The 27212-nt window shown below is 43.5% G+C and overlaps 1 protein-coding gene across 1 annotated transcript in view; it reads left to right on the forward strand.

Moving 5' to 3' along the window:
- The first annotated feature begins 2691 nt into the window (after positions 1-2691).
- Positions 2692-27212, forward strand: part of Hsdl2 (hydroxysteroid dehydrogenase like 2) — a 35171-nt gene continuing 10650 nt past the window's right edge. Inside the window, exons 1-8 of the mRNA NM_001025697.1 lie at positions 2692-2823; positions 11082-11245; positions 12131-12229; positions 13512-13626; positions 16736-16839; positions 17134-17232; positions 21042-21236; positions 25827-25898. Of these exons, the coding sequence (NP_001020868.1) occupies positions 2807-2823; positions 11082-11245; positions 12131-12229; positions 13512-13626; positions 16736-16839; positions 17134-17232; positions 21042-21236; positions 25827-25898 (865 nt within the window). The 5' untranslated portion in view covers positions 2692-2806. The remainder of the gene's footprint in view (positions 2824-11081; positions 11246-12130; positions 12230-13511; positions 13627-16735; positions 16840-17133; positions 17233-21041; positions 21237-25826; positions 25899-27212) is intronic.

Genomic DNA, 27212 nt, shown 5'->3' on the forward strand with positions numbered 1-27212 from the left:
TGATATTTTTCTTATTCATGACATTATTATAAGCTTCTGTGCCTCCATCTTCTTCAAAAGCTATTATTCATACAGCAGCCAGAAGAAACCCCAAAGTCTAAACCAAGTCCACATTGTAAGCCCATACTTAATATGTCCTCTCCTTCTTACCCATTCCCAACCTCTAGCACTGCTTCTGTTTGTTTTGAAATAGGGTCTTACAATGCAGCTTAAGCTGGCTTCAGCCTCCTGAAGGCTAGGTAGAGGCATGGGCCCCCGAGGCTGACTTGTATGTTACATTAGTAACATGGAAGGTTGCAGATATCTCCAAATCACACATTAATACCTGTCAAAATGTTTAACATCAGTCAAAAGATTTAATTGCCTAATGTTTTTTAAATTTCTTTGAGACAGGATTTCACTATGTAATGCCCACCTGCCTCTGTCTCCAGAGTGCTGGGATCAAAAGTGTGTGTCCCTGTGCTCGGCTATTTATTTTTATGTGTGTGTCTGTGTGTCTGTGTGTCTGTGTATGCCTGTTTAGGTGCCTGCAGAGGTCAGAAGGCATTGTGGTCCCCTGGAGCTGTAGTTACTGATGGTTGTAAGCCTCCTGACATGAGTGCTGGGAATCAAACCTGGGTCCTCAGGAAGAGCAGCACTCACTCTTAACCACAAAGCCTTCTCTTCGCTTTGACATTCATTTGCTTATTTATTTATTTTTTTAAGATTTATTAATTCATTATATATGAATACACTGTAGCTGTTGTCAGACAAACCAGAAGAGGGCATCAGATCTCATTACAGATGGTTGTGAGCCACCATGTGGTTGCTGGGATTTGAACTCAAGATCTCTGGAAGAGCAGTCAGTGCTCTTAACCACTGACCCATCTCTCCAGTCCTTATTTATTTTTAATTTGAAGATTTAGTTTAGGGCTAGAGAGATGGTTCTGTGGTTAAGAGCACTGGTTGCTCTTCCAAAAGATCCAGGGTTTGAATCTCAAAATCTACAAGGCATCTTAACAACCCTCTAACTCCAGATCCAGGGTACCTGGCACCCTCTTCTGGCCTCTTTGGGTAGTGTACACAGGAGGTGCACAAACATGCAAAAAGCAGGAAAAACACCCATAAACATTAATAATAATGAGGAGGAGGATGATAATTCAATTTACATTTGCTTAGAAAAATTACCTCTAATAATTTAGGAATAAACTTTCCCCTAATGAACACCTGCCCCAGCCAAATAACTTAAGTCTTAAGTGTTGAATTTACAAAATACATTTTATGACTTTTATTTTATTCACTTTTTTCTATTAGTTTGCTTCTTAGCTGAACTGTCTCTGTCTCTATTTCTCTCTCTCTCTGTCTCTCTCCCCTTTTAGAATACATGGAAATAAAAGCAACATTATTGGAGAAAGAGGAATCTGAGGGGCACAGGACATTAACACCTTTAAGAGTAAGGAACACTTTAGACGCATGAGGAGGCATCCTCTCTCTACCAAGAATTCTCTGTTACAGACAAATATACAAACCAGTCAAAGCAGCCAAGGGTCAATGGAGCGTTGTCATCTGTCGCTAGCTTTCTGAAACATCTGGAACTTACAAACTGGCTACTCACACCTCCTATGTAACCACTGAGATTATGAACTTTTCTACCTGCCGTGTTTCTCAAGTCACTTAAGAGATACTAATATTTGTTGAATAAGTCCATTCTTCTATACTCATTAAGAATCATTATCGTAGGTCACAAACTCACACACGTCAATAGATGATAGTTAAGGTGATAAAAGAGTAAACAGCCGCAGGTTAATAATAATTAATAGTTTGATAGCCACAGGTTAATAATACATGATTTTTAATTTGAAGATTTAATTTAGGGCTAGAGAGATTGTTCCGTGGTTAAAAGCACTGGTTGCTGCTCTTTCAAAAGATCCAGGATTTGGCAAATAGGAGCGTACATATGTCTTATTTTTATGAACTAGGCTTTAGATAACAACCTCTTTAACATCTTTTTCTACCGCTACGAAATACAAAACAATTTCATTTCCAGGGTAGCTCAATTAGGTGTAACTCCAAGAACGAAACTGAATCCCAGAATCGACCTCATTCCAGCATTCATTCCAGGACTGAGGATTCCTTCTCCAAATTTGATTTCTGTGGCCCAAATATATGATGAATTCTTGTGGGAGACCTTTGCAAAGATCTCTTCCAGAAGCTCATTGACTGTCTCCAGACACTGGAGGTCAGGCTAGGTTCAGATTCAGTGGCAGCGAAAATGCGACGATTACCGGCTTACGCAAAAGCATTTTTCAGATGTCTACAAGTGTTCTTCGGAGCGAGAGCCTTGGCTCGGGGATAGACCGGGGAAAACGACGCCCAGCACCCTCAAGGCAGTCCTCGGAGCGCCCCTCAATCGGCCATCCTGCTGGCCCGGAGCCGGCGACGCGCCGAACTTAGGCAAGCAAGGAAAAGCCTACGTAGTACTGATGCTCTAGACACGCCAGTGGCCCACAGGCGAAACTGATTGTCATCGACGGACCCGGGAAAGGGGCGGGGCGGAGGTGTCTTCCAAAGCGCCTGCGCAGGGCGTTGGTTTCCTGGGTGTCGTTTGTGGAACTGCGGGAAGACCCGCCCAGCGCCCGGTGTGCGCAGGCGCACACCGTCTTGTAGGGTCTCTGTCTTGTAGGATCTCTGTCTTGTAGGAGGGCGGGTTCCCGAGCGGGTCTCGGGGCGGGGCCGGGGGCGCGGCTAAATGCGGAGGGAAGGTTCTCCTGTCACTCACAGGTCGCTGCTGTTCCACTGCCACCAAGTTCACTGAACTGCGAAGGTCATGCTGCCCAACACCGGGTAAGAGGACGGGGATAGGTTGGGTTTAAGGACTAGTCCGCAGGTCGCCCGCGCTACCCAGAGGGCGCGGAGGGGATCGGTGAAACTGCCGCGCGCTCTGGAACTCCGGCTCGCGAAAAGATAGAGTTGCTGAGACCTGCGCGTGCACGGGACCCCAAAGTTGTGTACTATAGGGACTCAAAAAGTTGTACATTACAGGGGGCAGCGGTGTCAGATACCTCACAGGGAAAGGTTACGAGGGTAGGTGTTCCCCGTCGTCAGTTTGGCCTGGTGACAATGTTGCTTTCAGCTTCTAGGTGAAAGTTCACTTGGGACAATGACTTCAGATTTTCTGTTTGTCTATATGCTTGATTGTAGATTTAAAAATAAAGAATCGTGTTTTGAAACGCTTTTCAAGTTAATAGCGAGTTAAAGGATTTTTATGTTTGATGGTTTGTTTGTTTTACTTAAAAATGAAGTGTTTTTACCCCAGCCTAGCCAGGTGCGGTGACACCTTTTAATTCCAGCACTCAGAGGCAGGGTCAGAAGGATCTATTGATTTCAAGCCCAATTATTTATTTATTGACATATTTGTGCAGCCAGTCACTAGGATTTTACAAAATTAAAACAAATACCCATTAAATAATGTTCTTCCCATTTCTTTTTGCCCTTAGTTCCTGCTAAACTCAGGTAGATCCACTATGTTCTATAAAGTTTGAGTATCTTCAGCGCAGGGACAAGTAAGTTCATTCTGTAGTTAGTTTGACATGTATAGACAGCTAAAACATTAAATCGTTCAAAAAGATATGTCTATTTAAAAATCCAGTTTTCTTCTATTTGTATTCTTTGCACTTATCAACATATTTTGTATAACTTACAGGGACAACGTCGTTTTAGAAAATAGTAGCAAACTCCGTTTTGGGTTTGCTGTTTTTACCTGACATGTCTTGGGGTATTCTTAGGCTTCCAGAACATGCAGCCTGTCCTTGTTCTCTTGTTTTGTTTTTGTTTTTGTTTTTGTTTTTTGTTTTGTTTTTTGTTATTTTTTGAGACAGGGTTTGTCTGTGACCTAACTATCCTGGAACTCTCTGTAGACCAGGCTGATCTTGAACTCAGGGAGTTCCTCCTGCCATGAGCCTGACCTTGTCCTCTTTAATGGTTGCAAATTATTATTGAAGACCTGTTCCCTAATGTTAGATTCTGAATCATTTCCAGCTGTTTTGGTATCTTTTTGTTGGTGGTGTTTTTATTTCATCTTTGCTTCCATTATTATTCTTTTGTTTTGTTTTGGTTTGAATTGAGTGTAACCCTGGCTGTCTTTGAACTGGTTATAGACCAGGTTGGTCTTGAACTCACAGACATTTGCCTGCCTTTGCCTCCCAGGGGCTGGGATGAAAGGTCTGTGCCACCTTGCCTGGCTTTCTTATCCCTCTATGTGTTTGTTTAAACATAGGATAAATGTACCATCTAGGATAAATTCTTGAAAGTGAAATTGCTAGAACCGAGAGAATTTTTTTTAAAATTTTGATATTGTAAGACAGACAGATATTCACCACCAAAGGAATTGCACCGTCAAAAGCATGATTGAGAGTACTGAATCCAATCTAGCCAGTCTCAGGTTCCAAAGTTTGAAAAACTGAAGACTTGAGAATAGTCAGAAAGAAAAAAAAATACAAAACAAATGAAGTGAACTGACTTCTACAGATATTAAAATAGTTTACATAACAAGAGTAATTAAAATAGTTCTACTACAGATTAAGTAAATAAAGTATTTGGTAACACAAATCCAGTGGCAGGGTGAGAGGGCTCTTTATTATAGTTAAAATTTGTATTATTTTCTTCACTCACGAAGGTGACTCCAGAAGACATTTGACGATATCTGAGAAGACTGAGTTGAAAGGGAGTGCTGAGTGGCGAAGGCCCTAGGTGGATGTCAACTTCTTACAAGCAGTAAACAGCCCCTGTCCAGTCCAAAGCGTCAGCTCTGCAGGGACTGAGACAGGGTGGTTTAAAGCCATTGCTGTGTCTTTTCACTGACCTGGTTTAACCAGCGAGGTGTTTCTGTCATTGTGTTGTGAGACCTGGGACAGAGTCCAGGGCTCATGTTTAGGGAAGCACCCTTTCAGCCTCTCGGCCCCAACAGAGCTGGCACCACCAAGATTTTTGTCTGACCTCTGAGAACTTGCGCACTTATTTGAGAAATTTCATTCTTTATTGTGATTCACAAGTCCTCCTTTTTGAGTTTTCTCATAGCATTTGGCTTTGACTACGGGACTCAGAGAGCATGAATAAACGGAGTCAGAGTCATCGGTCTGTTCTCTAAGACTTGATTGTTTCTGTGGCGTGCCACACTAAGATCTGTTGTTCAGGGTGGTATTCTGTCTGATCTCTTTTTTTTTTTTTTTGGAGCTGGGGACCGAACCCAGGGCCTTGTGCTTGCTAGGCAAGCGCTCTACCACTGAGCTAAATCCCCAACCTCTCTGTCTGATCTCTTACAGTCTTACACGGTCTTATTTACTTATTTCATGATGCTGGACACTGAACTTGCCTGCTTTAGACTCGTTCTCCTGAGCGACCCACCCCTGGCCCTTACTTTTATACTCTTAGTAAACATTTCATACTTTATGGTGAATGTGTACACATATGTACTGTATTCATCTTTTCTCAACCACCTGAGATTTATTTTGGCCTAGGAAATAAGTTAGGAAGCCCACTTCGCTTTACTCAGATGGCTTCCCCACCATCTCAACCACATTGACCTGACCATTCTTTTTTCTTTTTTTCTATTTGTACCACTGTCATAAATGAAGATTTCATGTACATAGGGATCTGTTTCTAGACTCTGTCCTGTGTTACCTACTCTGTCTACTCGTGTATTAGAATCAAGTAATTTAAATCACTCTAGCTTTATAAACCTTTAAAATCCAGAAAAGCCAATTCTTTCCTTTTAGGTTATGCTTTAGACGCTTCTTTTCTATTCTTGGATATCTAGATTTTGAAACTAGAGCTTGAGACTTGCTTGCCTATATTTTTAATTATTTTCTTTTTTAGTGGTTACATTTTCCATCCCATTTCCTCTAATTTTGAGAGGGACTTAGTAAATCAAAGTCTGGACTGTCTCTGCATTTGCGAGCCCTGGCTACCTGCCAGTGACGTTGAGGAGAACACCCTTGCCATTGGTCTTCTGATCCTCACATGAGAGGGTCTTCTTAGATCTGGCTGCCTTTGCCACTCCTGCTTCCAATGCCCTGGACTCTGGATGAGGAGTATGCCCTTTATCCTACTGGGATTCAGTCCAGCTGGATACCAGGCAAAGGGACAAGCCCTGCAAGTCAGTAGTTGTCAGACATTTTCACATGACGACTTAACATTAAACATCTCTGTATTTGTATATTGTTTTTATTTTCATGTGTGTGTATCATGAGTGTTCAGTGCTCTTGGAGGCTATAAGAGGGTGTCAGGTCTCCTAGAGCTAGAATAATGGATGATTATGAGCTGTCTGGTGTGGGTGCCCAGGATTGACTCTGATCCTCTGCAAGAGCACAGAGCTCTTTAACCTCTGAACCATCTCTCTGGCTTCTAAACATCTCTTTAGTTGTGTGTGTGTGCGCGTGTGCGTGTGGTGTGCTTGTGTGTGTGTGTGTGTGTGTGTGTGTGTGTGTGTGTACATTTTTTTATTCAGGGTCTCACTGCTAGCCTGGGACTGGATAAGTAGACTGGCCTTGAACTCACAACGATCTCTCTTGCAGTGTGCACTACCACAGCTAGCTTTGTATGTAGGTGTGAGGTATGGAATTGAGATCTGGATGCTTGTGTGGCAAGCTCTTCACTGACTGAGCCATCTCCCTCAGGCCTCTACAGATCTGCCTTGTGTTGTTCTCTTATTAACAGAATAGACAGGATCTTCGTTCTGACTTTTGATAGGAGATGACATTCTTTTTATATTTTCCCATCCGGCTCCCGGGCCCTTGTCCTCATTTAGAAGACCCATACCTCTGTCAGTATATAGATTTCATTATCTGAAATCTCAATGGTGGGGATTTCTCTGTCCTCCTTTTCCTTCTCTTCCCTCCCTCCTCCCCATCTCTCTCCCTTCTTCCTCTCTCTCTTTATGTCTTTCTTTCAGGTGGAGTCTCTAACCCAGCCTGGAACTTACTGTATATCCCACACTGGCCTTGAATTTTCTTTTTTTAACTCTGCCTTAACTTCTGAGAGCTAGGATTCCAGGCATGTAACCATGCCAGCAAGGAGTTTTTATTGCCACATGTCTAAACTAGCTGGTTTTTATTTCCTGTATGGTACTAATTATCAAACACCTAGGGCTTCATACACAGTAAAACATGCCCTGTTTGTTCTGCTTGGCTTGGAACTTGCTATATAGACCAGGCTGGTCTAGAATTTACAGAGATCTACCTTCCTCTGTCCCCTGCCTCTCAAATACTAGGCTTAAAGGCAGGCACTCCCATGTCTGACAACGTTTGATTGTCTTTTTTTTTTTTTTCTTTTTTTTTTTTTTTCGGAGCTGGGGACCGAACCCAGGGCCTTGTGCTTGCTAGGCAGGTGCTCTACCACTGAGCTAAATCCCCAACCCCTATGTTTGATTGTCTTATACTCTTGTATTTCAGTATTCTATTTGGGAACACTTTGGCTAAAGTAAAGTAAGTATCAGAAAGGAGAAAGTATGTGAATTGGACTGAAATAAAGGAGGCTGTCATCATATGTAGATGATACAGTTTTCTGCATAAAAAGCTAAAGTAACTTCTAGCATTGCTTGGCAAAACTGGACTTGAGTGTATGTTTCATTTATCTATTGTATAATAAAGTACCCCAAGTTCACAGGATTAAAACAACTTATTCACAATTCTTGGGATACTTGGAGTTTTCTACCTCTTGTACAGTATGCCAAGGTCAAATGTATGAACACACGTCTCACCACACGGCTTGTCCTCCCCTACACACACTCGCACATGCCTTATAATTTAGCCGTGCAGTCACTTTGCGTATCTGGCTTCTTAAAGGGAGGTAGCAGAAACCGTTGTCACAGTTAAAGTTCTTGTCTCTGTTATAAAGTACCATTGACCAGCGTCTACTCCAGGAGGAAAGGGTTCATTTCAGTGCAGCACAGCCCATCACTGAGGGGAGTCAGGCAGGGATTCCAGGCAGGAACAGGAGGGAGCAGAAGCCATGGCAGAGGGCTGTTGTCTGGCTTGCTCACCATGCTTTCCTGTAGCACCCTGGACCACGAGCCCAGAAGCGGTATTGAGAAAGAGGGGGCACTTTCTCAACTGAGGCTTCCTCTTCCTAAGTGTGCCTGATGTCTAGTTAACTTACAATCAGCCAGCACAGCCATCTGTGTTATGTCCTATGGCTTGGCAGTCTAAGAGTTGGATGGCACTTCTATCACAGTCTTTTGGTCAACAAAATTTAGACAAACCAGAATTCAGGGAGGAGAAAATATGCTCATTTTCTTGATGGAAGGAGTGTCCCAGAATTTGTGGTCACCTTTGAGATTTCCATCTATCCATAACAGTGTCATATAAGCTATGGTGTTTGGTATGTGAAGGGAGAGACATTTCAGCAGCACCCTACCCCTTCCCCCATTTCAATTATGATTGGCTTTAGAATCACCTAGGTGGCACGCCTCTGGGTATGTCTGAGGGGCTGACCTGAAGATGGAAGGCCCACCCTCAGTACGACGAGAAGCACCAGAGCACGGGCTGGGGCCTGAACTAAGCAAAAAGGGGGAGGAGCCCTGAACTAAGCAAAAAGGGGGAGGAAGAGTAGTAAATTGGCCTCAGAGTTTGTCGCTGCAGTCACACTGTGTGCAGTCACACTGTGACCAGCCACCTCCCTTTCCCACCACCATGCCTTCCCTGCCGTGAATCCCCTCAAACTGGAAGCCCAAATAGACTCTTCATTAATTTAAAACATCTTTAATTTAATTTTATGTGTGTGTAGCTGGGTTTCTGTGGCTGTGTATCCTACAGAGGTCAGAATGGGGAGTAGGGTTATTTGAGTTACATGCATTCTTGAGCTGCCTGAAGTGGGTCTAGGGATCCAATTTCTAGTCCTCTGATAGAACACTTAGCGCTGTTAATTACTGAGCCAACTCTCCAGCACCCCTCATTGCCCTTGAAAGGCATTACCAGACTAGTGGGACCAGAAACCAGTGCGTAAGGAGCAGGTTCACTGGTGGTGTGGAAGAAGTGTGAAGCCTCAAAGCCAATCCACTGGCCCCACTCCGAGCTCTCCGCTTCCTGTTCGAAGCTAAGAAGTGGCTTCCCAGCTTCCTGTTCAGCAGGCCTGCCTGCGGCCTCTCCATCCCTGCTGGGATGGTGATGGAGTTTCTCCCTCTGGCACAATAAAACCAAATAAACCCTTTGTCTTCTACCAGCTGCTTTGACATGGTATTTTATCACAGCAATAGAAAAGTAACTAAGACATGTTTGTTCCATATTTCAAAACCACCTCTGCCTGCACCTACACTGATTGTCTACCTCAGCGAAACCAGCAGGGACCTTCTGTGCCTTTGTTAACCAAGTCGCCTACCTTATTGTCATCTAACAGCAGAGTAGGTAGAACATTGAAAGTTAAGATGGAAGGTGTACCAGTTTGGGTATCTGTTGCTGTGAAGAGACACCATGACCATGGCAACTCTTATAAAGGAAAACATTTAATTATAGTTTCAGAGGTTCAGTCCATCGTGGCAAGGATGGCCACTTGCTGGTAGACATGGTGCTGGAGGAGGGCTGAGAGCTCTACATCTGGATTGACCGGAAGAGAATGGGACACGCTAGGCCTGGCTTGAGCTTCTGAGACCTCAAAGTCCACCCACAGTGACACACTTCTTCCAGAAAGGCCACACCTCCTCCAGTGAGGCCACATCTACTCCAGTGAGGCCACATCTACTCCAGTGAGGCCACGCTTACCAATAGTGCCAGTCCCTATGAGCCTATGGGGCCGTCTCATTCCAACTGCCTCAGAATGAAATGAGATGTAGGGATGGCAGGATATTTGGATCAGGGCCATTTCTAGTCAGCCTATTCTTGCTCCTTTAGGCTTGTTTAACAGCTTTACTGAGATGTAATCTGTACAGTAGTAAGTCTGTGGCTCTGTCTGCACAGAAAATACTGTCACCACACCCACCACACCCAGTATAAAACCTTTTTTTTTCTTCAAGACAGCGTTTCTCTCTGTATCGTGGCTGACCTGGACTTCTGTAGACAGGCTGGCCTCAAATTCAGAGATTCACCTGCCTCTGCCTCCTGAGCACTGGGATTAAAGGTATATGCTACCACTTCCTTGCATTTTAAAACTTTTGTCAGCCCAGAAAGAAGCTTCTACCTGAGCTGTCAACTTCCAAACCCTCCCATTCCTGCTCCAGGAGCTGCTGATCTCAAGTCTCTATGGGTCTGCCTGTTCTATCCGTGTAATTGAGTCTTGATAACGTGACGTGTGTGACTGCTTACTTTTAGACCCTTTATCCATACCGTAGTATATCCTAGTAATTCATTCCATTTCATTTCTGAGCACTATTCCACTTTGAGGGTCAACCACTCAATCTATCCACTCATTAATTGATCCACATTTGGGATTTTTCCACTCTAGCTACTATTTTTAGAGAATTTTTTTAAAAGATCAAGTGCTAACAGGCATGGTGGTAAGTCCTGTCATCCTAGCACATGGAAGGCAGAAAGAAGCAGTAGGGTTAGAGGATCAAGGCTGGCCTGTGTGCTTGTCTCAGGGCTGCATCCCCAGCTCCTCTGTAAGGAAAGCTGGACGTGGGCATACTAACTTGTAACCCTGACACACTTGATAGCCCTGTCATGGGTAGGAGTGGGATCCTTAAGGCCACAGCTAGCTCCCTCGCTGTAGGCTAGGAACAGCCTAGCTGCAGGCTCACTAGAGACCCTGCCTCAGGAGGCTTGGGTTGGAGAATGATTAGAGAAGGGGACCTGGTCCTCCTCTGCTCTCTGCGCATCCACTTAGTACATGCATCCCCTACACACATACATCCTATACACCACACAGCCTTCTTAATACTTTTTCTATGGAAAAAAAACCTTACATATCTTCTCCTTAAGATTTACTCTGTATTTGAGCAGATTTTGTTTGTAGATCTCAGTAAGATTGGCCAACTGCAGTTGTCATAAAGAATTTATCAGTCATGTACAGTGGCAACATAGTGGGTGGAGGTATAGAGGAAATCATGAAAGTGCGTGTGAGCTGGTATAAGTAAAACAGCGACGTTTCTGATAGGTCACCTTTGCTCTGTTTAGGAAGCTAGCGGGATGCACAGTCTTTATCACAGGGGCGAGCCGAGGCATCGGCAAAGCTATTGCCCTGAAAGCAGCAAAGGATGGAGCCAACATCGTCATTGCTGCAAAGACCACCCAAAGGCACCCGAAACTCCTTGGCACTATCTACACGGCTGCCGAAGAAAGTGAGTGTGACCACCAACATTTCATACGGGCTGCCCTCACAGTGGCTTCAATACATAATTCCCTGTAGAGTTTAGTGTAAGCTCTTTGAAAGTTACTCTAAAAATAGCTGCACCTAGGGCCAGCGAGATGGGCCAGAGGGTAAAGAAAGGATTTTGCTGCCGAGCCCGACAACCTGAGTTAGGTTCCTAAACCCACACGGTAGGAAAAAATGGCTTTTGCAAATTGTCCTCCAACCTCAACACGCATGCTATGGCATGTACATGTACATTAAAATAAACAAAAGAAATAATTCCAGCACTCTGGAGGCAAGGGCAGGTGGATATCTGTGAGTCCCAGGCCAGCCTGGTTACAGAGTGAGAACCAGACCAACCAAGATTACATAGACCAAAAAAAAAAAAAAAAAAAAAGGTACATTTAAAGAACTATTTATTTTATTATGTGAGAGAGGGAGTTCTGATTACTTTTCACCTCTAGCCTCTTGAGCAATATGAGAGAGAGCCTAATTAAATCATATCTTAGGGCTGGGACTGTAAGTTGGAGATAGAAAGGCCTGGGTCGCATTCCCAGCACTGTGGGAGCTGGAGGTAGACTGGAAGTGAAGAGGAGACAGCTGAGGTAGAGCCGGGTGAACATGCCAGTTGTTTTTAGGTGTATTTTGTGCACAGTAGCAAAAGCCTGTGTGTATGTATGTACACTGTTTGTTCCTGGTTCCTGCAGAGCCCGAGCTGGTCTGAAGCTCTATTTAGTCAGTCTGTTGTGGTTCTAAGACCTTGTAATTTATCTCTATTTCTCTGGAAAGGGGAACCTTCTCTTTTTACTATGGTGACGTTAGAATGAAGGTGTAATTCTAAATCCTTGAATGCTTTTCGTTTGCTTCTCTTTAGTTGAAGCAGCTGGAGGGAAGGCCTTGCCATGTGTTGTTGACGTGAGGGACGAGCAGCAAATCAACAGTGCAGTGGAGAAAGCTGTGGAGAGATTTGGAGGTAGGCCCTTGATTCTGACAGAGTCACTTGACATTGATAAAATATAGATGGAAGAACTTCCGGTTGATGCCGGAAACCACGGGTAGTACCTGATAAAATATAGATGGAAGAACTTCCGGTTGATGCCGGAAACCACGGGTAGTACCTGATAAAATATAGAAGGAAGAACTTCCGGTTGATGCCGGAAACCACGGGTAGTACCTGACCGCATTTGTGCTCTTCTCCTCTCCCTGCTTCCCTGTGTAACTGTCTCATAAACCAGGCCCAGTTAGACGCGACATCAGAGCAGTGAGCGTGCAGGGAAGGTCACCAGGCTGTAGTCTCTTCCTCTCTCTTGCCACCTACAGTTTGGGGTACATAACTCACTGAAGCAGACTGGTATGTAGCAAGTCACAAACAGCTGTTCCCATCCTAGAGCTAATTAGCGCCCTCTGCATAGCAGTATTTTCACTGAAGTAGAGAACTTTTACCTTTTCAGTGATGTTTTCATTTAATCTTATCTAAAACAAGATATATCACATTTACACAGAAACTGGATAGAGTACACAGAAATTGGGATTATTTTAGGGGTGTGTGTGTGTATTTCTGTTTGGGATTTGAAACTCAAGATCATTCTCTTTCCCCAGTTTCTAAGACCAGAAACGAGCCCTTCCCTTTATGAAACGGGAGCCTAGGGTTGGGGATTTAGCTCAGTGGTAGAGCGCTTGCCTAGGAAGTGCAAGGCCCTGGGTTCGGTCCCCAGCTCCGGAAAAAAAAAAGAACCAAAAAAAAAAAAAAAAAAAAAAGAAACGGGAGCCTTGTGGAGAGGGAGACTAGAGTGCTTGCATAGGGCATGGGTCCTGAGGAGTACTAGAGAGGGTTTGGCCCCAGGGTCCTGGGAGAGCAGATTGGTACATAAGGGTTGAAGCTACAACTTGTAAGGACTCAGCCTCCTTGCAGCTTTTCTTGGAGCCCTGTAATTGGCTGTATCCCCACTGTGCCCATGACGATGAAAATCAGAAGCTGCTGTTTTGAAAGAGTTACTGAGTCTGCATCGGTATATTGATCAGTCATAGAGTCTAATTATATCTGTGTGTGTGTGTGTGTGTGTGTGTGTGTGTGTGTTATAGACCTATATGATTTTATGTGTGTGTATCTGTGTGTTTGTGAATCAACTGAGGGGTCAACCATACAAAGGAAATGCTTTGTGTATATGATAGGGAGAGGGGAGGGAAGAGAAGAATAGAGATAAGGATAAAAACTCTGACTTGCATTAAAATGAAAGTGTTTCCTTTGGTAACAGGAATTGATATTTTGGTGAACAATGCCAGTGCTATTAGCCTGACCAACACATTGGAAACTCCGACAAAGAGAGTGGACTTGATGATGAGCGTGAACACCAGGGGCACCTACCTTACGTGAGTCACAGTAGGAACATGGGGAAGGAAGTCCCGATGTGTTCTCAGAGAACTTACTACTTAGAAACAGAGGGGGATCAAACAGCAGTTTAAAAGCTAGCTGGCATATTTACCTCTCTGATTAAGCTAATAATATTAGTATCTGTCCTAATTAGGGCCCCATGTCTGTTATGAAACACCATTACCAAAAGCAAGTTGGACCAAAAGAGTTTATTTGGCTTACACTTGTACATCGTACTCCATCATTGAAGGAAGTCAGTACAAGAACTCAAAGAGGGTTGGGGCTGGGGATTTAGCTCAGTGGTAGAGCGCTTACCTAGGAAGCGCAAGGCCCTGGGTTCGGTCCTCAGCTCCGAAAAAAAAAAAGAAAAGGAAAAAAAAAAAGAATATGGAGGCAGGAAGTGATTCAGAGGCCATGGAGAGTGCTGCTTACTGGCTTTATCAGTCTTTCTTACAGAACTAAGACCACCAGCCCAGAGGTGGCACTGCCCACAGTGGACTAGGTTCTTCCACATCAGTCACTAATTAAGAACATGCACTCCAGGCTTGCCTACCTCCTGATCTGTGGAGGCATTTTCTTAACTCAGGTTCCCTCCTCTCAGATGACTTTAGCTTGTGCTAAGTTAACATAAAACTAGCCAGCACAATACCTAAGTGCTGTGCTGGGCGTTTTCAATACGATGTATAAGACAGAGCTTGTTTTTGTGAAAAGTGGGATGGGTTTGTAATGTGGATGGCACAGCTCACTAGCAGAGCAAGCTGGTAAGGTCTTGTCCAATAGATGCTTTCAACGTAAGTGAGAGAGAGGCGCTCCTTCCTCTGAGGGCGAAGTTTGGTCTTATTGCCAGAACGGACTCAGTTTTTCCTGATTTATTGATTGGTTGGGTTCAATTTCAGTTTTAATGGCAATTAGCTATAGTTTGCCGGTTCTCATTTCGGCCACGCAAAAGTGAAACACCCTTGGGAGAGAAAGACAACTTACACAAAAACTCTGAGGAGGCATTGATTGTATTTGATGTGTAAAGTTAAAAATATGCTGAAGGTGTCAGGCATGGTGGTACTCGACTCGGATCCCAGTACTTGGAAGGCAGAGGCAGGCGCATCACTGAGTTCAAGGCAGCCTAGTCTACAGAATGAGTTGTAAAACAGCCACAGTAACATAGCAAAAAACCTGTTCAAAAAACCAAAAAGAAGGAAAAATGTTGGAATTGGTAACAGAGTTTTGTATTTGGAAATAATAGTTAATAATACTAATAATGGAGGCTGGAGAGATGGCTCAGTGGTTAAGAGCACTGACTGCTCTTTCAGAGGTCCTGAGTTCAAGTCCCAGCAACCACACGGGATCTGTAATGAGATCTGATGCCCTCTTCTGGTGTATCTGAAGACAGCTACGGACGGTGTACTTATATATAATAAATAAGTACATCTTTAAAAAAAAAAAAAAGCAAAACAAAAAAACAGTAATCAACTGCCACAGACCACTCAGACAGAGGACATTGTGGGAGAAGCAGGGCTCTGGTACTCAGGAAGGCACAGGTTCGGTGCAATGACAGACAGACACAACACACTCAGGGAGGTTTGAATCTGCTGCAATTTTACTGAAATCTGCTTTGTGGTTATATACAATGCTTGAACAGGAGCTAATTTTTTGGTCCCTTGCCAGGGTACACTCAAACAATAACCAAGAAAAAGTTTAACAGTTTACATGAAGTACAGAACAGAAAGCAAGACAGGAAATAAATTTTCCTGAGAATCAGACTGGTGCCAGACAGTGGTCATACACCTCATTTACCTCAATCTCTAAATATCATCTCTCGGATAACAACAGGACAGCCGGCTGTAAGGAATCTTTAGTCTTTTATTCTTTCTTAGCCAAAATTTATGTAATTGTCTTTTTAAAGATAGGATAGTTCCTTTTGATAATAGGCAAGCACAGGGACGTGATCTGGCCAAGTGTTCTATAAAATTTAAAGAATAATATAATACTCTGTTTCCATCAATATTAACCCATCTATCACCTTTTTCATCGTATGTCCCTGTGTAGGGCAATGGCTCTGCAGTGGTCCTGTATCCACTCATGCTGTCTTTACCTAAAGGAGGGGCCCACCACCTTCCTCTAATTAAATAATGTTTTCTTCCATGTAACTACTTGATAGGAATTCCTAAATGTTTGGATTTTAATTGACGGGACTTTCCCCTCTAATAGCCTTAATTCTTTCACAATCTAGGAGGTCTGGATTTTCCACAGTTAATTCTTCCTGTTGTAAGTTATTGATCACAACTTTTAGAGTTTCATTCTGTTTCTACTTAATTTTTGCTAGTGCTTTCAAAAGAGGCATGGTCCATAAAGACCAAATAGGGTCTCCATGTTCCTGTTAGTAGAGAAAGAAACAAAAGAGCCAGTATGTAACTCCCGGTCATACCTATTCCAATCAGCTAGGCAGAAAGTCGAGCAGGAAGTGGCCAAGTGTCTCCAGGAGACCACGCTCCGAGGAGCGCGTATCTCTGGCCTGCTGAGCACGGTTGTTTCATGTCAGACAGGCTCCTCTACATTACATACCAAAGGCATGTTGATTGCACTTTGTACTGGTAGAATAACTAGCATATGCTATGGTGCCCGTAGCAACTTTTTATTTCATGTGCATCCTATGCACTGTCTGAATCATCTCTTAGATCCTTGGATCAGTCCTAGAGGTAGTGGGTATTACCCATTTCACAGTAACAATTCTGAGAACTAGAAGGCTGTGACATATAACAGGGCAGAAGCAGGATCTGAACCTATGACTGCCTCACAAGTATATTAACTGCTTCTGGAAATTGAGTGTGTGTTGAGGTGGGAGAATTTGGGACAGTTATGGTTGAAGATCTCCTCAGTTGAACTTAAAGCTAATATAGAACATTGGATTTTTTCCATCAAGCAGCTCATGGGCTCAGGACACGAAGCAGGATTCAAAGCATAAAAGTCAGTTCCTTTCATTATATACTTTCTAGAAAACAAAGAACTCCACAAACAAGTTATACCAGACAGACCACGGAGCGAGTTCAGTTTCTCTGCAGAAGTCCTCTGAAACATAAGCTACTGAATTAACTTGTGCTTTCTCATTTTCAGATCCAAAGCATGTATTCCCTTTTTAAAAAAGAGCAAAGTAGCTCACATTCTCAATCTCAGCCCACCCTTGAACCTGAATCCCATGTGGTTCAAACAGCACTGCGGTAAGTGTTAGCCAAGGGGGAGTTTCGTCTGACCTCAGTGGGAGAGGATGCGCCCTGCCCTGCCCTGCAGAGACTTAATGTACCAGGGTGGGGGGATAACTAGTGGGGGGCATGCTCTCAGAGGAGAAAGGGATAGGGGAAGGATTGTGGGAGGGGCTGACTCGGAGGGGGGCCATGGGCAGGATGTAAAGTGAATAGAAAAAAATTTATCAGGGCAAAAACAAAAACAGAAAATTGATTGTTTCTACTCAAAAATTAGTTTCTCAACTAAAGTATTATTGTTGTTTCTTTTAGCGTACACCATTGCCAAATACGGCATGTCTATGTGTGTGCTTGGAATGGCAGAAGAATTTAGAGGTGAAATTGCAGTCAATGCCTTATGGCCTAGAACAGGTTTGTACTTAAATCACTTAACTGGATTTGCATCCCTCCTCCGTGCCTTGCTCAAACCCAGTGTCTTAGTCATGTGAGGTGAGCTCTCTGTCAGTGAGCTCGTCCCCAGCCTCATCACTGACTCTTGTGAAGCATCTCAGGCCACCTGAGTTTTGGGAAACAAGGCCAACTGTTTACTGTGCACCGTAGCAGCCTTGCTGTCTCCCCGCCTTTACTTGGACTAGTGGCTGACTGCTTGGCAGCATGCATGATGGGAACATCACACTAGAACATATGCAGAGTCTCATGAAAACCAACAGAAGTGTTTCCAGCAAGTTCTGATGGATCTTTAGGTGGAAAGGCTTATTAAAGAAATGGTAGTTGTGGGTGGGCATATGACACACCTGTAGTCCCAGCCACAGAATGACCATTTGAGCATAGTTCAATAGTACGCCAGAAGGTAACAATGCTTGTATAAACAAAGTGGAATTAGGAAAATATGATATCTCTAACCCTGGAGAGAAAAAGCTTTTAATGTTTGTTTGCTTGTTTGTTTGTTTCTGTTTTAGACAGACTCTTTATTATGTAGCTCTGGCTTTCATAGAGCACACTGTAGATCAGGCTGGCTTCAAAGTCACAGAGATCCACCTGCCTCCATCTCTGAGGCTGGGATAACTTCCAGCAGGGTAGGAAGGTTTCACCTTTTGGAGAATGTGGCTTTTGAGCATAGATTTGGAAGTGGTTGGAGCAGCCTTGCTGCTGAGAGGAAAGTGTTCAAGGCTGCGGCCTGATGAAAGATCCTGTGGGTGGAAATGCCTGGTGTCAGGATCCAAGAGCAGGGAGAATGCAGCGTACGGAAGGAAGCCAGAGCAGGAAATGATGTGCTGGTGTCAGTGAGGAAATGGGGGCCAGACACGGGACTTTACTGAGTGAAATGAGTGTTAAACCTAGATTCTGAAGAAGCAAAAGGAAAAACCACTTAGAGGTGACTGAAATAACAGTTACTGATGCTGGTGGCCATGACCAGGACAGTGGCAGTAAAGGTGGGGAGAGGTCTGGTGCTGAGGTAATCCTGAGGTAGCACCAGCAGGATCTACTGGTGGATTGGATGTGATAGGAGACAAGATGACGTCCATGATGACTGCAAGACTGGAGTAACCAGAGCAGTGGGTTACTTGACTGAGATGAAGACAGCTTTAGATGAGCAAGATTAGAACTTGACTGTTGGAGCGTCTAGGTAGAGACTGCTGGTAGGCAACTGAACTCATGAGTCTGAGGTTAGCTGTAAGCTCTGGCGGATTATCAGCCATGAATGATAAAACAAATCTCGAGATTAGCTGACATCTGAGAAGTAGTGATAGGGCTATTGTCATTACAATATGTGGTTTGGATTGAAGTCTGGAAGGCAGGCAGGCCACTTCCAGGAAATGTAGTGGGAGCAGACGATCAGTTGTGTCGTGTCACTACTAGCTCATACAAGATGAGGACTCACCATTGTTTCCATAATCTGCCCATCTCCTCATGTCATGTACAACATTCACCATGCAGTGCGTAGTGTGTAAGTAAGGTTGTCTTGTGTCTTCCTTACTGGAATGAAAACCTTCCAGTTTCAGGTGTCTTCTGAGTCAGTCTTATTGTAGGTTTCAGTGAATATGTTTTTAAAGATTTATTTACATATTTTGTGTATGTGGGTGTTTTGTCTACATGTACATCTGTACTAGAGGCGTAGGATCCCACGAGATTACAGCAATAGGCATTTATCAGCTGCCCTCTGGTGCTAGGAATTGAACTCAGGACCTCTGGAAGAGCAGCCAGGGCTCTTACCACTGAGCCATCTCTTTAGTCCCAGATTCCAGTGCATATTGATAAATAGTAAGTGGTGATTGAGTGTATAGTGTGCCTGCCTTCTGCTAGCTCTAAACTAGACATTCTGCACGAGCTTATGTAATAGGTAGACTTTGACAAGAAGGGTTGAGGAGATTATCAGGATTGGCAGGATTTGCTGAGGCCTTGCTTTTGCTCTGAGGAATTTGTTTTAGGTGTTTTACCTGACACTTCAGAGCCAGTGGTTATTATTAGGCCCGAGACTTGATAATATTGAATTCACAGTTGAATTCCTTGTGATGCATGGAACGAGGAATTACATACAGAGTGCTTCTGAAACACAGCAGGAGGGCCATGTAGCCCATGTTAAAGAGTTAAGAACAAGTTTCAAATGGAGATAGAAATTGAAATGTGATCTCCAGAGGAGGCTGGGGTTAGCAGGGAGAAAACTGGGCTCGTTGTTCATGGACAGCAGGAACAACAGGCAATGACATGCAGTGCAGGAAACCTGTGTGTGGTGGACATAGGAGACTGGGGGTGGATTTGATAGGCCTTGGCTGTCGTTTCCCACTGTACCTGGGCTTCTCCAGTACCTGAGCTTCAGGCTCACTGGAATGTTGGGTAGGGGGCACGGGCATGAGAACTCAGGCTGCAGTCTAATTTGCCAGCTTAACCAACCAGATTTTGTTCTCACTCGTGTGCAGAGGTTGGAACACAGGCTTCACATATGCTAGGCAGGTAGTCTAGAGTTCCTTCGTAGCCTGGAGGCTGGAATTGCAAACTATATTCAGTAGAGAGCTTTTGGAACGCCTTTAAAAAGAAGAGAGTGATAATAAGCAGAGGGGGAAACAGGAGTGATGAAGCCATTCCTTGTTTATGTCGGACATTGAATGACACGTGGGTGATTAGAGAGAGAGGAGGTGGGAACAGGAGCTAGACTGCCGCATTCTTCCTGAGAGAAAATTAAAGTAGACTCTGGAGGGTAGCGGAGCTCAAGGCAGGGGTGGGGTGGGGCGGGGTGGTGGGGTGGTGTCTGGTTCTGTTTTGGTTTGTTAGTTTTGTTTTTTGTTTTTGGGTTTTTTGAGACAGGGTTCCTTTGTGTAATAACCCTGGCTGGCAGCCCTGAATTGTCTGTAGACCAGACTGGCTTTGAATTCACAGAGCTCCACCTGCCTCTGCCCCTCAAGTGCCAGGATTGACTGGCAGCTTCGAGATATCTGTTTTTAAAAACATTTCCTCCTGAATAAAGACTATGTACATCAGGAGCAAGCTCCCTCTGCCACTGCCTTTCAAGGAAAAGGAGATTCATCCTAATTAGTAGCATGGATCCTTGGTAACAGTAAGTCAGAGCAAGAGCAGCCTGCTTGCCTTGGCTGGACTGAGGGTCGCTTCTGCACCCTGGCAGCTGTGCCCTTCAGGGTTTAGTACTTTGACTCTGATGAATTCAACACAGACTGAGAAGGGACAAGGAGCCTTATTTTCTGCCCCCATATAGGATCTTTTCATAGTTTCTGCTGAGTAAAGGGAGCGACTGCCTCTTCACTCTTGTCTGGTCTAGACCAGTAGGAAAGTCCGCTTTGGAGCAGATTTACGCATGCAGGGATGAGACTGTCGGCTGCTGATTTGATAATGGCTGAAATTCCACTCACTAACCTTTCACCTCAGTGCTTTTTGTTAGCCGTAACCGGCTTTTCAACTTGCAAGATTGCTGTACGAATTCTGACCATTCCGCAGCAGAAATCAAAGCATGTTTGCTGTGCGGCTCACGAAGGACTTCTGCATGTGTGGTCTGTCGAGTAGCAAAGAGTCTGCTTGTTGTCTCCCAGTTCTGTATGGAGGAAGGGCTGTGTTTGTTTCTGTCGCCCTCCCCATCCTTGTTCGGTCTATAGAACATTTAGTTCCCCGACCTTACTTTCCTTTTCATCCCCTTAGTAATTTTGACCCATGGTACTGGCTTGTTATTTCCATGTCCTATGGAGTTGTGTGTGTACATGTTTTCTCCACAGCCATACACACTGCTGCTATGGATATGCTGGGAGGAGCTGGTGTTGAAAGCCAATGTAGAAAAGTTGACATCATTGCGGATGCTGCGTATTCCATTTTCAAAAGGCCAAAAAGTTTTACTGGCAACTTTATTATTGATGAAAATATCTTAAAAGAAGAAGGAATAAAGGATTTTGATATCTATGCAATTACACCAGGTAATACTTATACTAGTTGAAAGTATTAATGTTTTTCCATATTTTATACAGTGAACATACCTGTTTTGTGTGTGTTTGTGCAATTATAAAACGACTATATTCTTTTACAAGCAGTTTTTCATCATAGAGAAAACCTCACCTTAAGAGATAGGGAACTAACAGAAGTGGGATTAGGGCTTTGAAAATGACATGATGATGATGTAGAAGGTTGTTTCAGTTATTATCCACTTCCAAAGTAGAAAACCAAATGTCTAAAAGTCAGTCTTAGAAGTCAGAGTGAGGACTTTATTCAGATGTATGACAGATGATACAGGAGTAGATTATTCTTTTTTTAAAAAAATTAATAAAATCTTTTTAAACATTTATTTATGTATGTATAGGAATGCTCTATTTGCATGTGTACTTGCATGACAAAATATGGGATCAGACAGAAGAGGGCATCCGATCCCAATAGTGGTTGTAAGCCACTGTGTGGTTGCTGGGATTTGAACTCAGGACCTCTGGAAGACTGGAAGAGCAGCCAGTGCTCTTAAACACAGACACCTCTCCAGCTCCCTTTTTGTTTGTTTGGTTTTTCAAGATTAGGGTCTCTCTGTAGCCCTGGCCGTCTGTCCTGGAACTCACTCTGTAGACCAGGCCTTGCTGGAACTCACAGAAATCTACCTGCCTCTCCCTCCTGAGTTTTAGGACTAAAGGTGTATGCTACCACCGCCCAGCTAAAATGTTTGTTTTTTAAGAGCACTATCTTAGACTATAAAGATGGATGAACAGCTCCTTCTTAAACATAGTGGTCTGATTTGAGAACTTCTAGAACTCTCCAACGTCCACTGTTTAAAAATAATTTCCTTCAAAATTATAGATGACTATGATAATGGGTTTTTTCTTTATGTGAAATATATTTATACTAAACAGGTTGCAGTGGTCTTCACTACACTCCCAGCTACTCAGGGATCCTATATCTTTTTCTGCACTCTGTGGGCTCTCACATACATGTACAGACCACCACCCATACACACACACACACACACACACACACACACACACACACACACACACACATACACACTGAAAATAAATCTAGCTGGGTGTGGTGGAACCTGCCTTTAATTCCAGCACTCAGGAGACAGAGTTGGGCAGATCTCTGTGAGTTTAAGGTCAGCCTGGCTACATAGTAAGACCCTCTCTGAAAAAAAAAAAAAGGATTAAAAATTTTTAAAATAAATGTAGAAAACACTTGGCAGGTCAGCTCAGATTGAGAATGCAACTCTCCTCCTCACCAGCTCAGTGGGGTTTAGTGTGCCACCTGCTTTCTCTGAGTCTCAATTTCTTTATTATTAAAATAAGAAAACAATTTTTTCTATATGGGATTTCAGAACTATGTGCAAAAATGTTCTTGGCAGAGTACCTGGCACATGCAATATTCAACAGTTAATATTTGCAAGTAGTAAAACAAGTTTATAGCTGCTTTAGTTCTCTGCCTGTGGGTAGATGGATGTGTGGGAGAACCCAAATGAGACACACTCAGGATCCCCAGATTTGGAGCATGGTAAGAATCCCTCTGGGGCTTTCGTGTCAGTGGTGGGTGTTCTGGGTTCACCTCTGGCCTTGCACATGCTAGCAAACACACACTCTTGCCCTTAAGTGTATTTCCAGCTCTTGGCTTTCTGAGTCAGGGTCTCACTGTGTATTCAGGTTGGTGAACTCATGATCCTCCTGTCTATGCTCCTTAGCTCTGCGCTGCGGGTGTGTCGCACCAGACCTGGGTCACTTTAGGTTTTGAGATGTGATGTTATTATGTATAGATTTTTAAATTTGTGGCTGGCAATCTTAGCACTTGGAGTAGAAACAGAAGGAACGCAAGTTTGAGACCAGCTTCAGCTGTATAGCAAGATCCTGTCTCCTCCCCACAAAATCCTGCCAAGAACTAACCATAATGAGGTGCTGTGATTTGGAGATATAACAAAGATGAGCTTACTCTTTCCCTAGGTCAGGGAGGAGAAACCTATAGTTCTGAAAGCTCTCTGACCCTCAGTTCTTTCATGCATGCGCCATATAGATGTCAGTTAATATTAAGATAATATTTTGATAGTTAACTTACTTTCTAACCACAACTGTTAGCTGAAAAAAGGCCCAATGAAAGAAAATAGCTTTGCTTAGTTCTCATGATGGCAGACAGAGAAATGGAGAAAAGACCCGAAGACATGGATGCTGAGAAGCAAGAGCCCTGCTGTCAGGGTCAAGAGAGAAGCTAGTCTTAAGCATGTTGGAGGGCTGTAGGACGACAGGGTCATACGGATGGTAAACTCAGGCTCCTGGGACTATAAATAACAGCTCTTACTCGTTTTGTTTATGGTCAGTCTTAGCTAGAAGGCCAATGAGCAACATGACAGGTAGTTTTAAAAATAATCGTATAGCACATGCCTTTAATCCTAGCACTCAGGAGGCAGAGGCAGGCAGATCTCTGTGAGCTTGAGACCAGCCTGTTCTGCATAGTGAATTCAAAGATAGCCAGGGCTATGTAGAATGACCCTATCTCAAAAAATCAAACAATAACAATAGCATCAACAACAATAATTACAGTGGCATATAAAGTAATGACTTAAATATGGTGTTTTCATACAGTTTGTTCTTGGTGTTCTTGCCCACACCCTTTCCCCATCACTCTGTACAGCACCAAAATTCATAGGGAAGCACAAAGACCCCAAATAGCAGAACAGTGCTGGAGGCATTACACACCTGACCTCCAACTCTGCTGCAGAACAGTAGTGACAAGGATATCATGGTTCTGGTGAAGCAGCTGACATGTGGGCCAGGAGACTAGAATTGAGGATCCCAGGATGAGTCCACATGGCTGCAGTTACCTAATTTTTGACAAAGGTTGTAAAAATTAGGAGTGGAGAAAAGCAGCCTCTTCATCAGATGGTGCTTAGAAAATAATAAACACCCCCCTTAATTAATGGGTTGATGAATTGAGTGGACAGTGGAAAAGAGGAGACAATTTAGTTTGTACAAATCAGATCTCCAGCCAGGATGGTGGTACATGTCTTTACTTCCAGCACTCAGGAGGCAGTGGGTGAGTTCAAGGCCAGCCTGGCCTACACAGTGAGAGATTATGTTTCATAAAACAGAGAGTAGAGAGGGGAGAGGGGAGGGACAGGGAGAGGGACAGGGAGCGGGAGAAGAGGGGAGGGGAGGGGAGGGGAGGGGAAGGGAGGGGACAGGAGAGGAGAGGAAAGGAAAGGAAGGGAGGGGACAGGAGAGGAGAAGAGAGGAGAAGAGAGGAGAAGAGAAGAGAAGAGAAGAGAAGAGAAGAGAAGAGAAGAGAAGAGAAGAGAAGAGCAGAGCAGAGCAGAGCAGAGCAGAGCAGAGCAGAGCAGAGCAGAGCAGAGCAGACCTTCAGGGCTCTGGGGAATGGTTGAACATGTAAAATGCTTGCAGTGCAATCAAAAGATTTGAGTTTGGATGTCTAGCCTCAATGTACAAAGCTGAGTATGTTTTGCATATTTCTAATCCCAGAGCTGGGAGACAGGGAGACAGTGACTAGCTGGGTCAGTGAGCTCAGGCTTCAGTGAGAGACTGTCTGCAATGTAGGTGGACACCCTAGGAAGAAGACACTTGATATCTTTTGGCCTCTACAAACGCAGATAAAGGGCTGTGCACAGCCACACATACATGTAGACACACATGCATATATATATATATATATATATATATATATATATATATATATATATATATATATATATCCCTATATAAAATAGATATCTGGCCATTGTTCTATGGATTTGTAATACCGTGCTTGGGAGGTAGAGGCAAGTAGATTGCTGCTAGTTTCCTGATCCGTATAGAGAGTTCTAGGCTAGGTAGAACTAGCGAGGCTTTGTCAGAAAACAAAATGAAACAGAAAATTAGATCTTAAGATGAAGTCTGTCATAAGGGAAGCTATAACTGATTTACATAAATTAATCCAACATATTAGATCAAGTAGTTTAACAGTTAGTTGCCTGGGGGCTCTTCCCATAGACACAAAAGGGTTTTTTAAAAGAGATAAGAATTTTATTAAAAGGCTCAAGGGACCTTGGTGGGGGAGCTGGCGGAAGGACTGGAGGAGCGGAGGGGGATTGGAACCCCATAGGAAGAACAATGTCAGCTGGCTGGACCACCCAGTGCTCCCAGGGACTGGACCACTGACCAAGGAGTGCACAGGGAGGGATCCATGGCTCCAGCTGCATATGTAGCATAGGATGGGCCTTGTCTGACATCAATGGGAGGGGAGGTCCTTGGTTCTGTGGAGGTTTGATGCCCCTGTGTAGGGGATGTTGGCACGGCAGGGTGGGAGTGGGTGGGGGAGGGGGAAGAGGGTGGATGGGATGGGGGTGTGTGGAGGGCTAACTGAAAAGGAGATATCATTTGAGATGTAAATGCAGAAGTAATTAATAAAAAATAATATATAATACAAATATTTATTTTTAAAAATAATTTTAGTTTTATAAATTAAAACTATTTAAAATTTATTTTAAAGATAAAAATATTTTAAAAATCCTTATTGTATAATTATTGTAACTTGATTATTTGGGGGTTAATTTTCAGGTCACCCCTTGTTACCAGATTTCTTCTTAGACGAACACCCAGATGCAGTTATGGAGGAAAAAGAATCCTATGGTAAGAATATAGAGCATATTTTACTTTATTCTTTCTTTTGTGTGTGTGTGGATTTTGCCTGCATGTCTGTCTCTGAACCGTAAGTGTGCCTGGTGCCGCAGAAGCCAGAAGGAGGCGTTGGCTTCCCAAGTGGACGGAGTTAGGGATGGTTGGGAGCCGGCATGTGGGGGACGGAGACCAGGGTCCTCTAGGAAAGTGTCTTGTGTTCTTAACTGCTAAGTCATCTCTCCAGCACCAACATTCTAGAGCATGGTATCGATTGATCAATTGATTGATTGACAAGGTTTCACTGTAACCTTGGCTGACCTCAGACTTACAGAGATCTCCCTGTCTCTGCCTTCTAAGTGCTGGGATTAAAGACAGGCACCACTATGTCTAGGTAAATCATATTTTAAACAAGAAAATACAAATGTAAACTTACTGTTTCGTGTAAAACATAGAGTTGATGTTATAACAATATTGTCTTCTGCCTCTGAGCTAGTGGCTCTCAAGCTTCCTGATGCTGACTCATTAACACAGTTCTTATGCTGTGGTGACCCCGAACCATAGAATTACTTTGTTGCTACCTCAAAACTGTAATTTTGCTAGTTATGAATTAGAATGTAAATATCCTATATGTGGATATCTGTATGTAACCCCTGTGAAAGGGTTGTTTGACTCCCCCCTTCCCTCGGGTCTTGACCAACAGGTTGAGAACCACTGCTCTAAACTATTCTGGAACTTATACATATTATGTAAAATTCTTAGTTAATTCTAAAAAAGGATGTTTTGTTTTATTTTGGTAGCTGTCCCAAGTTTTATATTTTCCTTGACAGCCATCTTTAGATATTTTATGTTGGTATTTGGAGGAACTGTGTCCTATCCAGCACAGTCTTCACAGTTGGTCCTATTGGCCATGTTATCAGGGAATTCATTTCAAAGGAGGTTTTGGGCATGCCTCGTTTTTTGTTTTTTTCTTTTGTAACTCAGAGACAAGAAGTCTTGAATTGGTGTGTGTGCGTGCACGCACACGTGCCTGTGTTACATTTTAATCTTTGTGATCTATTTAAAATAACACCTGAGCTGGAGAGATGGCTCAGTGGTTAAGAGCATTGACTGCTCTTCCAGAGGTCCTGAGTTCAAATCCCAGCAACCACATGGTGCCTCACAACCATCTGTAATGGGATCTGATGCCCTCTTCTGGTGTGTCTGAAGACAGTGACAGTGTACTCACATACATTAAATAAATACATCTTTTAAAAAAGCTTATAAGAATAATTTTTCTTCTCACACATGGGTATGCACATTGTGTGGCACACATGTGGAAGTAGGAGA

This window comes from Rattus norvegicus, chromosome 5, assembly GCF_036323735.1.
Source record: "Rattus norvegicus strain BN/NHsdMcwi chromosome 5, GRCr8, whole genome shotgun sequence".
In the NCBI taxonomy this organism is placed as follows: domain Eukaryota; kingdom Metazoa; phylum Chordata; class Mammalia; order Rodentia; family Muridae; genus Rattus; species Rattus norvegicus.